This window comes from Rhinolophus ferrumequinum, chromosome 2 (assembly GCF_004115265.2).
Source record: "Rhinolophus ferrumequinum isolate MPI-CBG mRhiFer1 chromosome 2, mRhiFer1_v1.p, whole genome shotgun sequence".
Classification (NCBI taxonomy): Eukaryota; Metazoa; Chordata; class Mammalia; order Chiroptera; family Rhinolophidae; genus Rhinolophus; species Rhinolophus ferrumequinum.
The window spans coordinates 107,855,449-107,869,170 of NC_046285.1; the positions used below are offsets into that span (position 1 = coordinate 107,855,449).

The 13,722-nt window shown below is 50.0% G+C and overlaps 1 protein-coding gene across 1 annotated transcript in view; it reads right to left on the reverse strand.

Moving 5' to 3' along the window:
* The window catches only part of UBE2G2 (ubiquitin conjugating enzyme E2 G2), a 33,224-nt gene extending 19,761 nt beyond the window's left edge, over positions 1 to 13,463 (reverse strand). The window contains exon 1 of the mRNA XM_033088755.1: positions 13,340 to 13,463. Within this exon, the coding sequence (XP_032944646.1) occupies positions 13,340 to 13,382 (43 nt within the window). The 5' untranslated portion in view covers positions 13,383 to 13,463. The remainder of the gene's footprint in view (positions 1 to 13,339) is intronic.
* Positions 13,464 to 13,722: the final 259 nt, after the last annotated feature.

The following is a 13,722-nucleotide window of genomic DNA, read 5'->3' on the forward strand; positions in this document are numbered from 1 at the left end:
TCTTACAAGATAAAACAGAAGAATATCTTCAGGTCCATAGTTATAAAGATCTCTTAAATAGCACTAATAATAAAGTTAATAACCAAAAGCACTAACCATCAAGGAAAACACTGATAAAATTAAGAACATTAAAATGAAGAACTTCTGACATCAAAAGACATCTTTTTTTTTAATAGTCAAAAGACAGCTCTAAGAGAACATAAAGGAAAGCCTCAGAAGACAATATTTGCAATAGGTATTAACCAACAAACGGCTAATATCTGAACTTCTAAAGAACTTCTATAAAAATATAGAAAACAACCCAAAGGAAAACCAAGCACAAGACTTGAACAGGCATTACACACACACACACACACACACACACACACCCCCCCAGATAGAGAGATCCATGTCTGTAAGTCTATATATCTAAGTGGCTAATAAACATACAACAAGACGTCCACCTCGTTAACCGTGGGAAATGCAAACTAAGCCCACAGTGAGGCAGCACCAATCCCACCAGGACCCAGGAACCAAAGTTCAGAAAAGCGTCCACACAGACGCGGAGGAACCAGAGCAACACACTGCCCGGAGGGGTATAAATTGAGACTTTGGAAATGCGGTGGCTCTACTTACCTGCTGTGCCCAGCAGGTCCTCGCAGGAGTGTAAGTGCAGGAGCGCGAGCCCACGCGCCCCCCAAGACACGTCTAAGAATCTACTCGCCGACGTCATCACTCAAGAGAGCTCGAGGCTCTAGCAGCAACAACACGCTCCCACGCAGAGTAACCCACCAAATTACAACAATCCCTCCCCTGTGAGCGACCCTCTGGGAAAATGTGGGGGAACACAGGTGAGATGTCACTGGGTGTCACCCCGAGTTTGACCCTGGACCACTCGGCCCGCTCCCAGAGACACAGTGGACAGACCAAGGGCACAGCTCGGCAAGCGCGGGCATCACCAGCGTCGCTGACGAAGGGCCACGAGCGAATCTTATAAACAGGACAACGGAACGATCTCACTACTGTCCTGGAAATGCTACTCTAACTGGTGGCCTCAGAGTTTGCCACGTGTCTCCACCCCTCGTCTACAGCCACTGATCTGTTCTCTGTATCTGCGAGTTTGGTTTTTTGTTTTTTGTTTTGTTTTGTTTTAAGACTCCACATATAAATGAGGTCACACAGTATCTGTCTATCTCTGTCTAATTTCACTGAGCATAAATCCTTTCAAGGTCCTTCCATATCATCACAAATGGCAAGATTTCATTCTTTTTTATGGTTAAATAATATTCCATTGTGTATCTGCTGCATATTTATAGCAGCATTATTCCTAATGGACAAAAAGAGGAAATAACCCACCTATCTATCCACAGTACATAAGCTTGTATATATAAATTGTGGTATATTCACACAATGGAACAAAAATGACACACAACCACACACATTACTACGTTGTACAAAGAAAACCTAGATCTAAACAATACATACCACACTGTATACATACACATATGTACAAGTATAGAATACACACGACACAGAATATACAATTACACTGACAGATTACATCCATCAGGAAACAGGCAACTTAACTACAGTGATTAAGAATACACGCTAGGTTGGAAAAACAAAACAAAACAAGGAGGAGAGTCTCCCGCGAGGACGGGCCCCACACCACACCATGGGGTACCGGGGGCGGGCAGCCTCCCGCTGCCCAGGGTGGTAACGCTCTGAGCGCTCCCTGAGCTGCGCATGTCTTTCCCTGCACTGTGCCGGCTGTATTTTGAGCTAATAAACAGTCTGAAAAGTTGTGACTGCGACTGTCCTGGCAGGGGAGACGCAGCCTCGGACGGAGTGGGGAGGCATGCGGAGACGGACCCCCTGCAGCAGAGGTGGCAGCTCGCTGACGCGGGGCAGGTGTGCGTGAGGACACACGAGGGTCCACACAGCCGAGTGGACGGTGGCGCCCGTGCTGGGATGGAAAGGTCAGTTCTGGTTCCAACATGCGAAGGCTGAGAGTCAGCACGCAGACGTGCAGCAACGACGACTGGCAGGCATCTGAGAGAGTCTGAAGCCCCGAGGCCTGATGGGACGCTAGCGCAGCTTCCCAGGGGATATTTGGAAAGACAGGGTATTGTTTTCAGATTTCACAGTGACTGGGGAATGGGACTGCCACCTAGCAGGCAGTGACCAGGAATACCTAACTTTCTGCCATAAACAAGTCCTACACAAGGAAAAATGATCTCACTCCAAATGCCAATAACGTGTGGGGAAACCCCGACCCGGGGAACAAGGAAAGGGACAGGAGAGCCAAGTCTGCCCCTAAGGGCATGCTAACACCGAGAAAGGGGAAACAACAGGGGACAGGAGGGAAGGCCTTGAGGGAGGACAGCTAGTGTTGGTCCCTAAGGCCCAGGGCAGTAGCACGTCCAGGAGGGAGGGGCCAGCGCAAATGAGGCCAGGTCCCAGGAAGGGTGAGACCCCCGCTGGCGAGACACACCCTGACTGTCTCCGCCGCCCCCCCCCTCATGGTACTAGACGGGGAGAAGGGAGCCCGGGACCCGACTCATCAGGCTTTGTACACCCCGTCATCTGAAATCTAGCCTGGCTTTTGTGTCTAAAGTCAGATCACCCTTTTATAAGAATAAAAAACTAAGCAACAGATTAGGGCAGATGACTTATAAACTGCTAGGGGGGCTGGTGGGGGTCCAGCGTTAGTGGGAAAGGCGTACGGTGCCTAAGAGCAACACAGAGAAACAATTACGCTCATCATTTTCATGGAACCTGAAGGAGGAGATCACACCAAAAAGAGCTGGCTTTCTTCTTCGTTGTGGTTCCTCCTTGGAACTTCCCTCTGTGCCACCTCTCCGTGTAGGGAGCGGCCAAGAGCGAGCCCATCGCCGGCCAGCAGCCACCCACCCAGCACCCTATCCAACAGCGGCATCTACTGGTCAGCATGGGATTAGTCACGAGTCCTCCAGACAGACGGAATGCTGCTGGCCTGCACGCGCGCGCGCACACACACTCACACACCCATATAGTTTCAGACCGACTCAGAAAAGCCACTTCAAAATGAGAAACGAAATCTTAACACTATCAGAGAAATCTGCAAAGACCATCCCACCGATTCCTTGAGAATGCTAATTTGTTAAAAATATATTTTTTCAATAGTACCTTAAAAAAATAGCTGAGACATAAAATGAAATATAAATTTAACCTTTGACCCAGCAATCCCATGTCTCAGACTGTATCCCACAGATACACTGGTAAAAATAAGAAAAGACACATGCATAAGCCACATGCAATAGCAAAAACCTGAAACCGACCCAAATGCTATCCACAGGGGACCAGTCCACTGTCAACAGAATACTGTGCAGCTGTGAAAAGGAGTGACGGCCACTCTGTGCACTGGTACAGAATGAGCCCCAGGACATGGCAAACGAAAACGCCCAGTGGAGAAAAGTGTGTGAACTAAGGTCTCTGACGAGGTGATTCAGGTTAAATGAGGTGACTGGGGGGGGCCCTAATGCAATCCGACCGGTGTCCTTATAAGGAGAGTAGGATACACACACACACACACACACACACACGCGCGCGCGCGCGCAAAGGGACAACCATGTGAGGACACAGGGAGCAGACAGCCCAGAAGAGAGGCTGCAGGAGAGGCCACATTGTATGAAGAACTTTTACAATTTAATACAATAAACACAATTAAAAAATAAACAGAAAACTCAAGACATTGTCATTTAAAAAAAACACATGGGTGGCATGTAAGCACGTAAAATGTCACCGTCATTAGAGAAATGAGAACTGAAACCACAAGAAGATGGTGACATAAAAAGATGCTGAACTCACTGCCCAGAGCGGACACGCTGAGTTTACAGCTACATATGGATCAATGTCTTCTTTAAAAAAACCCGAAAGGCTGGCTGAGGAACAACGACACATCGGCCACGCGGGAGGAAAACGGCCGGAAGAGCTGGGACACATCTCATCATTAATTCCGCCCCCGGCGCTGGGACCCGGAGTGGGACTCACACCCCGAGCTTCTCCCTGACAAGTGAGCGTTCGAACCCCACATTGGGATCCCTGACTTTTAAGACCTACACTTGGGAAACGAGCTCCCAAAACATCTAACTTTGAAAACCCAGGGGTCCGCGTCCCGACACCCACAAGACTGGCCACCTGCGAAACCACCGCACTGGACTCATCCACCCAGGCCCAGCTCAGGCCCAGCCAGTGGTGCAGACTTACAGTGAGGGGGCTCACCTGCTTGTACTGCCCTGCAGGGACACCCCGGGACGGAGAGCGGGGGCACCACCTTCGCCTGTCCCTCCTCCGAGCTCAAACACCAGGCTCTCCTGGAAGGGAGCCTTACAGCATCTGGTGCCCCATCTTCTGCAGCTGACGCCTAAGGGACGCCTCTTGTTCACCCGGCTCTAGAGGCCACAGGGCCTGCATCCCGGTCTCCTGGGAGTGTATAATTGGTGTCACCCACAGCAGAGTCCATACCCTGCTGTGGCACCCCAATGTTGTGACTGCTGCCAGGAGACACCTCCACATCGCCTGGCTCAGGGCCAGTCGGGCTCACGCCCTTGGGTCCCACAGGACGGTAACCAATGGAGACCGAGTCCTTCAGCAGCTGCAAGCCCCAGAGCAGAGCAAGCAGCACAGACCAGGGGTGTGGTATCTCTGTGAGGCCTGCTGGCCCGTCGCCTGACTGCACGGGGCAGGCTCCGAATGGGCCGCATCTCGGGCTGACGGCAACCTGCCGAGACCCGAGAAGGCAGGCCGCCGCTGGCTCCCGCTCACCCCTCTGCGAGCTCCAGTGTCCCTCTCCTGGACGGGAGCTTTACACACGTCCGGGGCCCTGGGTTTTGTGGCTGCAAAGGGCAGCCCCTTGACTGCCTTGCTGTGGTCGCAGGGGGCCGGAGGGGGGCAGTGGGGGAGGGCGGGGAGGGAATCTTGCATTCCTGGGTCCCACAGGACTGTGGCAGCCGGAGAGACGATTCCTGGCAGGATACCCCCCCCCCCCAGGGCACTGCAGACAGCGGACTGAGGCACACCCCCATCTTTCTGGGAAGGACGTCACTCTGCTTGCCCGGAGCTTGGGCCTGAGGAGCAGGCTCCAGTTTGGCATACATGCTCTCCAGGAACACAGGCTGTGGGTGCCATCTTGGCGCTCTCCCTCTGCCTTGCTCCAGCTCGCCCATATCACCCAGAAAAGAGCTTGTAAACTCGTCAGGAGCCCCAAGCTCTATGACTGCCACCCAGGGGACACCTCTAGATCACCTGGCTCTGGTGATCAGTGGGGCTTACGCCTGTGGTCCCCCAGGCTGGGGATATGTGCACCCTTTTGAAAGCTGCTGCCTGAGGGTCTGGCTTCCAGTCAGCCCGAATCTAGGTGGTGAGATCTTCCCCTTGGCGACAATGACAGATCGTGGCACATCCTCAGTCGCTGGGAGCTATAAAAATAGAACAGGCTGCTTGGACAAGTGCAGAGCTTTGTGAGACAACCAAGAGCAGAGAGGCAGAGTTGTACGACAGGTTCACCTCCTACACGAGGCCACTCCTTCAAGACGGGAGAAGTGGTTGTTTCATCTACTGCATAGAAACCAACACAGAGGGTCAGGTAAATGAAGAAACAGAGGAATATGTTGCAGATGAAAGAACAAGAAAACCTTAATGAAACGGAGATAAGTAATCTACCTGAGAACGAGTTCACAGTGGGGTCACAGAGATGCTCACTGAACGGGGAGAAGGATGGATGAACACAGGACTTCAGCTAAGACATGAGAAGTATAAGGAAGTAGCAAACAGAAGTCACAGAGCTAAAACACACCAGTGTGACTGAAAGACACACTAGAGGGTTTCAGTGGCAGACTAGATGGAGACGATAGGACGAGTGAACTTGAAGACAAGGCCATGGAACTCACCCAGTCAGAGCCGCAAAAAGGAAAAAGAATGAGAGAAAGGGAGGAAAGTCTAAGGGATTTATGGGAGAATGAAAGGAAGTGGAGAAAGTTTAAGGAACGTTTAGAACAACATCAAAAAGACTAACATTCACATGATATGGCTCCCAGAAGGAGAAGGGAAAGGGCTGGAGATCTTACATGAAGAAATAATGGCCGAAAACCTCCCTAACCTGGGGAACAGACATCCAGATCCAGGAAGCCCAGAGAGTTCCAAATAAAATGAACCCAAGGAGACCCACACCAAGACATTACAACTAAAGTGCCAAAAGTGAAAGACAAGGAGAGAATCCATAAAGTAGCAAAAAAAAAAAAAAAACTACTTGTTATATACAAGGGAACCCCCATAAGACTATCAGATTGCTCAGCATAAACTTTCCAGGCCAGAAAGGAGTGTCACAATAAACTCGTATTCAAAGTGCTGAAAGAAAAATAAAACTGCCAGTCAGGAATACTCTACCCCGCAAAGTTATCAATCAGAATTGAAGGATAGTTCACCACACAAGCAAGAGTTAAAGGCGTTCATCAACACTAAATGTGCCTTACAAGATACATCAAAGGTACTTCTTAATATGAAAAAAAAGGACACTAATTAGTAACAAGAACACATGAAAGAGTAAATCTCATTGGAAAAGTAAATATGTAGTAAAAGTATTGAATTAATCACTTACAAAGCTAATATGAAGGTTAAAAGACAGAAGCAGGTAACATAACTATGATTACAATAATTAGTTAAGGGACACACAAGATAAAAAGATGTAAAATGTGACCTCAAATACAGAAAACGTGGGGGTGAGGAGAGTAATAATGCTGAGCTTTACAGTGGATCAAACTTCGTTTAAATAGACTGTTATAGATGTAAGTGATTGTATATAAGCCTCATGGTAACCACCTATATAGTAAATACACAAAAGGTAAAGAGAAGGGAATATAAACATACCACTAAAGAAAGTCATCAAACCACAAAGGAAGAGAGCAAGAGAAGAAAGGAACAGAGGGGAACTACAAAAACAGCCCCCCCCAAAATAAACAATTAACAAAAAGGTAATAAGCACATGGCTGTCAGTAATTACCTTAAATGAAAATGGGCTAAATTCACCAATCAAAAGACACAGAGTGGCCAAATGCATAAAAAAAAATCAAGACTCACCTATACGCTGCCTGAAACAGACACATTTTAGATGTAAGGACACACAGACAGAAAGTGAAGGGATGGAAAAAGATATTCCATGCAAATGGAAACCAAAAGAAAGCTGGAGTAGCTATGGTTAGATCAGACAAAATAGACTTAAAACAAAGATGGTAAAAAGAGACAAAGACAAGAGTTATGTAATGATAAAGGGGTCAACCCAACAGGAAGATACAACATTTGTAAATTTTATGCACGCTCCATAGGACCATCTAAATATTAATATACAAAGCAAACATTGGCAAACCTAAAGGGAGAAACAGACAGCAATACAGAATACCTGGGAGTTTCAATACCCCACTCACATCAGTGGACTGATTATCCAGATAGAAAATCAATAAGGAAACATCGGCCTGAAACAGATGAACTTCACAGATATTTACACAACATTCCATCCAAAGCAACAGTGTGCACATGGAACATTTCCAAGATAGAGCATATGTCAGGCCACAAAACAAGTCTTCATGAATTTAAAAGGTTTGAAATCATATCAGGCATCTTTCTGACCCCCGTGGTATGAAACCAGGAATCAATCACATGAAGAAAACTGGAAAATTTATAAATATGAGGTCTCACAATGAAGTTTGTAAACTTGTTGCAGTGCTGCTGAGAACCTATTTTTCATATCAAACGGATCATTCATTATGAATTTGTACCAACTGGACAAACAGTTAACCAAATTTACTATTTGGAAATGCTGAAAAGGCTGCGTGAAAAAGTTAGACGACCTGAACTTTTCACCAACAATTCATGGCTCTTGCATCACAACAATGCACCAGCTCACATGGCTCTGTCTGTGAGGGAGTTTTTAGCCAGTAAACAAATAACTGTATTGGAACACCCTCCCGACTCACCTGATCTGGCCCCCAGTGACTTCTTTCTTTACCAAAGAGAAAGGAAATATTGAAAAGAAGACATTTTGATGACATTCAGGACATCAAGGGTAATACGATGACAGCTCTGATGGCCATTCCAGAAAAAGAGTTCCAAAATTGCTTTGAAGGGTGGACTAGGCACTGGCGTCGGTGCATAGCTTCCCAAGGGGAGTCCTTCGAAGGTGACCGTAGTGATATTCAGCAATGAGGGATGTAGCACTTTTTCTAGGATGAGTTCTCAAACTTAATTGTCAGACCTCATACGTGGAAATTAAACAACATGCTGCTGAACAACCACTGGGTCAAAGAAGAAATAAAAAAATACCGAGACAAATGGAAATGTAACATACCAAAATTTATGGGACGCAGCATAAGCAGTGCTAAGAGGGAAGTTTGTAGCAATTAATGCCTACCTCAAGAAACAAGGAAAGTGTCAGAGAAACAACCTAACTTCACACCTCCAAGAACCAGAAAAAGAAGAAATGAAGGAAATAACAAAAATTCGAGGAGAAATGAATGAAAGAGACTAAAAACACAATAGGAAAGAACAATGAAACTAAGCTGGTTCTTTGAAAAAATTGACAAAGAAAAAGGAGGACTCAAAATCAGAAATGAAAGAGAAGATGTTACACCTGATAGCACAGAAATACAATGGGTCGTAAGAGACAACTGTGTACGCTGACAGCTGGAATGGATCGATCGCGCTACAATGATGCTGAATGAAAATGAAGGGAGTATGCTGACAAAAATGCAAAACTCCTAGTGACCGAAAGCAGACCAGTTGTTGCCTGGGACCTGGGGGCGCAGGAGGAAAAGGAGGACTGGCTTACAAAGAGGCAGGAGGAAGTTTCAGAGGGCGTGGGAGGGTCATTCCTGAATGTGGTGATGGTTTGCATGGATGTGTGTGTTCCTCAGATCTCCTCGGATGCACACTTTAAATATATTAGCTTACTGTATGTCAATTAAACCTCATACGAGTAAAAGTGCTTTTCTGAAAAAAAGGTGGCTGGGGAAAAAAGACACCACCAAGTCTGGAAAAACACATCACAAAGAGGGAAAACGTAACTAACACATGCAACCAACAAAGGACTAGGGATATATAAAACGGTAGGGAACCCATGAAGGACGCCCATCAATCAATAAAAAGACAAACCACCCCATGGAAATTTGGTCAAACACATGAATAGACATTTCACAAAGGAAAAAGCACGAATGGCCTATAAACATGATGGACGTGAACTTCACTCATAACCATGCTATACAAATCAAAACCGGGAACCACGTCACACCCATCAGGTTGGTGAAAACAGAACCCTGCACAACCAAGGTGTTCCGAGAACATTCAATGCAACGTATGTGGGAACAACACACTGAGAACCAGGAGAGCTGACAGTGCAAGTATTACACCCTGCAGCTGGGTACCAAAATGTCCCGAGCAGCAGTATCGGTGCACTTATCCAGAACTGGAAGCAACCCAAATGTCCATCAATAACGTAACGATACATTCTGGCTCATTCATAAAATGGAACACTACTCAGACTGAAAATGAACTCGACATACGAGTATGCTTCAACATGAATGAATCTCAGAAACACAGCTGAGCAAGAGTCAATTCGCAGCACACATACTGTGCAATTCCATTCCTATTAGTACAAAAACAGTATGTTGTTTAGAGGTATATTAAGTGGTTAAACTATGAAGAAAAGGTCAAGAACAATTTACACAAAATTCAGCGGCCGTTGAGTTCTGGTGGCGGTGGGAAGACACACAGATTTCTAAGTCACTTAATGCTCTTGCTCAAACTGGGTGTCTTGAGTTCATTTTACACTTTCACATATAGAATATGTATATGTTTTATACTTTTACATATATAATACACTTCACAAAATGTTTTAAAAAGCTAAAAGGGTTAATGACAGGGAAAGATGACAGAGACAGGAAGGCCAGCTTGAGTCTGGTGGTTCTGGGATGGCTTCTCCAGGGGAGCAGGGCACACGTGATGAAAACATCCAAGGAAAGAAAGTGCCCAGGCGCAGACAGGAGTGTGGCAACGACGCCGCTGGGTGGCTGGAGAGGAGGGTGCCCAACAGAGAAGTAGAGGAGGTCCAGGAGGCAGGAGAAGGGCAGAGCCTGGCAGGTTGATGCAGGACTTTGGTTTTTACTGCCACCAAGGGTCCTGGGCAGAGTGGCTTCTGCTGTGTTAAGACTAGAACCGAATGCGGAAGAACAGAAGCAGGAGACCCGTGGGGACTGGGCTGCGTCATCCAGGCCAGAGGACTGGTGTGGGCCAGCGTGCGACTCTGGATCAAGTCTGAGGGTAGGACAGCGGGTTACTCCTGGCAGCAGGCTGGAGCTACGGTTTGGAGCCCAAACAACTGCCACCAACTGAGATGGGGATGACGGAGAGCAACACTGTGCAGCAAGAGTAGGGGCTCAGTTTTATACACGTGAGTTTGGGGTTCCTACTGCACTGGGTTCATTAATGTCCGCCAGAATCTGTGACAGTGACCTCATCTGGAAATGGGGGCCTGATGACGAACTCAAGTTCCAATGAGGTCACACTGGACTAGGGTGGCCCTAATTCACTGACCGGCACTTTTATAGGAGGGAAGATGCCACGTGAAGACAGAGGCAGAGACCGGAGTGACACCACCACAAGCCAAGGAATGCCAAGGATGGTGGCAGCCACCGGAAGCCAGAAAGGCGAGAAGGGCCTTTCCCCAGGGCCTTCAGAGGGAGAGCGGCCCTCCTGACACCTTGATGTGGGACTTCCGGCCCCAGAACTGTGAGAGAACACGTGTCTGTCGTGTTAAGACACCCCCTGGTGCACTTTGTTAGGGCAGCCCCGGACACTCAAACCCAAGTCTACCTCTGCCGTCCTGGGAAAGGCCAGGGGAGGAGTGAAGACAAACATCTAAACAAGGCATCCGTTTAAAACACTGCGTTCTTTACCTGGCTCCTTTTCTCGTGTTAAGAACCGAAGCAAATCATTTTGCCTCTCCAGTGTTCAACTTCCTGTAAAAGCGGGGGCCTGGGCAGAATCATAGCCAAGGTCGACTGCACTCCTGCGACGGTGACGGACGGACAGCACGCCTGGCCCTGACCCTGGCCAAGCCTATCTAAGCCCCTGCCACAGGGCAGCTGATTGTGTGGGTGTGCCACCTTGCAGACTGGTAGGAGGACGAACTAGACGCTAAGACACAAAAGACAAGAATCAGTCAGTGGAACATGACCACGTTACTAAGACACAGCAACAACAACACCCCTCAACAACAGACTTCACTTCCTATCGCTCACAGGACAACTCACCACACACTCAGTGGCTTACAGCAACCCCCCACGACGCGCTTCCTGTGTCAGAGGCTGGGCAGGAAGGTTCTCTGCTTAGTCTCACAAGGCAGCAGTCAAGGTGTTGGCAGGGCGGCCCCCCAAACCCATTCCGGGTGTTGGGGAATTTGGTTCCCACGGCTGTAGGATGAGGTCCAGGTTCCTGGCTGCTCGGCCAGGGACCATTCATTCTCAGGTTCCACCTTCCTGAGCTCCTGGCCCCTCTTCCCAGTTCCCCTCCTCAGGACCTCCTCTCCCGCCTCTCCTCTCCTGCCTTCCCCTTCTGTGTTGGGGCCTCGTGCGATTACTGGGTTGCACCCTGATAATCCACGATAATCGTCCTGTCTTAAAGTCAGGTCGTTAGTAAGCCAGTTACAGCTGCAAAGTCCCCTCTCAGCAGAGCCTAGGCTGGTGTCCCACTGCGTAAGCGGGGACAGGGATCTCGGGACATGTGTACACTTCTGCCGGCACAGGCTCCCACGTGCCACATATTAACACGCACACATAATACACTTCTGTGATACAGCTTTGAAAGTCAAATATTATATACATTCCATTACTGCAAACTGACAACATGGTTGAAATAATGGATGAAGCTTTGAGTGAAGAGAAAAATCGCCCTGGCCAATGCAAATATCCTGAGGAAATACAAGTTCAACAAAACAACGACTGGACTGAAGCAGCAGCCGGAACTTCATTCCCGTGAAGGGGCTTAACAGATTCCTTCTCCACAGAAACAAGAAAGATAATACTCACTCGTGGTCTAGAAACAAGGCCAAACAGACTAAGCCAGACACAGAAGCACAGAGCAGGGTGGCAGGGAACCGAAGGACTCCCAGGAGACAGAGGCCACAGCCCCCACCTCACCCCCGTGTCCCCTCACTCTCAAGTCTCCCGGAAGCATCTGTTCCTACTCCAGAGGGCCCAACGTGGAGAGTATTGTCCAAATTATTTTATTGCGCCTGCATCTGCGACAGTTTGCTAATCACCTCTCCCCACGCAGTGCCACCAACATGGTTTAGGAAACTGAGCTGCATGCATATGTATCAATTATTTTCATTAAGTCATTATTTTCAACTTTCTTCCGAAGGTACGTGCAATGTAACTACAACAACAACATCGAACATGATCAAGAGCTACCTATGAGGTCTGTCGTGAGGCGTTCGCGTCTCCAGGTGAGGGACGCGCAGAGGCGAAGGGGCGAGCCAAGGTGGGAGAGCCGGGAAGCACACGCAGGCCCTGCTGTCACCCAGGAGCGGGCTGCCACTCGGGCCCCCAGCTCAGAATGGCACCCCCGGGCGGGTCACGGCAACTGTCCCGGGAGCATTCCGCGGGCTGGACAGAGGGACGGCTCGGGAAGCACTAAGGCGCTTTGCTGAGCACTGCCTAGGAGGACGGGGGTGGCACCGTCCAAACGCTCCGCTCCTTAGGCGAGAAAACCAGAACGCGACCTTTCACCGCGAACTCACCACAACGCGCTTCTCCCCTAAACCGGCCCTTTAAGTTCTCGCGGGCACTTTCGGCTTCGCTGCCCCCTCCCCGCACGCTGGAAGCAGGGAGTTCTCTCCATTACCGAAAGGGCCAAAGCCAGAACTAAGGAACAAACGGACACTGGACGTCACTCCTGACGCATTTCTAAACCAAGGCGGCAGGAACGTGGCCTCGCCCCTCCCGAGCGCTCTCCGCACCACGTACCGACACCGGGAGAGGAGGCGCAGCCCGGAGACCCTGCGGCTCCCAAGTTACCGCCACAAGACGCGCTCGCTCCTCCCGTGCACAAAGGGGCACGCTCCGTGCGGCGAGGAGTCCGACCCCGGGGCCCGCACACCGCCCAGAGGCGGCCCGCAGCGCCCCCGGCCCGCGCGCCCAGGGCCTCTCGGAGCAGCGGCCGGGGACGGGGGCCCAGGGCCGGGGCCGGGGCCAGGGAGGCCGAGCCAGGGCGGCACGAGGGGCCGGGAGGAGGCACGGCGCCGCCCAGGGCTCCGCGCCGGCCCGGAACTCACGTTTGTACTCGGCCATCAGCCTCTTGAGCGCCGTCCCCGCCATCGTCGGGGTAACAGCTGTGCGGTCCGGCCTTGCCTCCGAAGCGCTCGTATCCTCCCGCCCGAAGCCCGGGTTGCTTCCGGGTCGCCGGCCGGACGCAGAAGCCCTTCCGGGGCGCGGCGCGCGCGTGCGCAGTGGCGGGCCGGCGGGCGGGCGCTGTCGGGGGCGCGGCGGGGCCGCTGTGGCCCCGAGGTCGGGTGAGCGGGGGTGACGCCCGGCCCCTCAGCCGCTTTGTGGGGTCAACGCCGCTTCCGGCGGCCCTTATACCTGCGGGGCCCTGGTTTCCCCAGAAGATCCTGGGCGACAGGCGCACACTGTCCCGTCACACTGGCCGCAGGAGGGT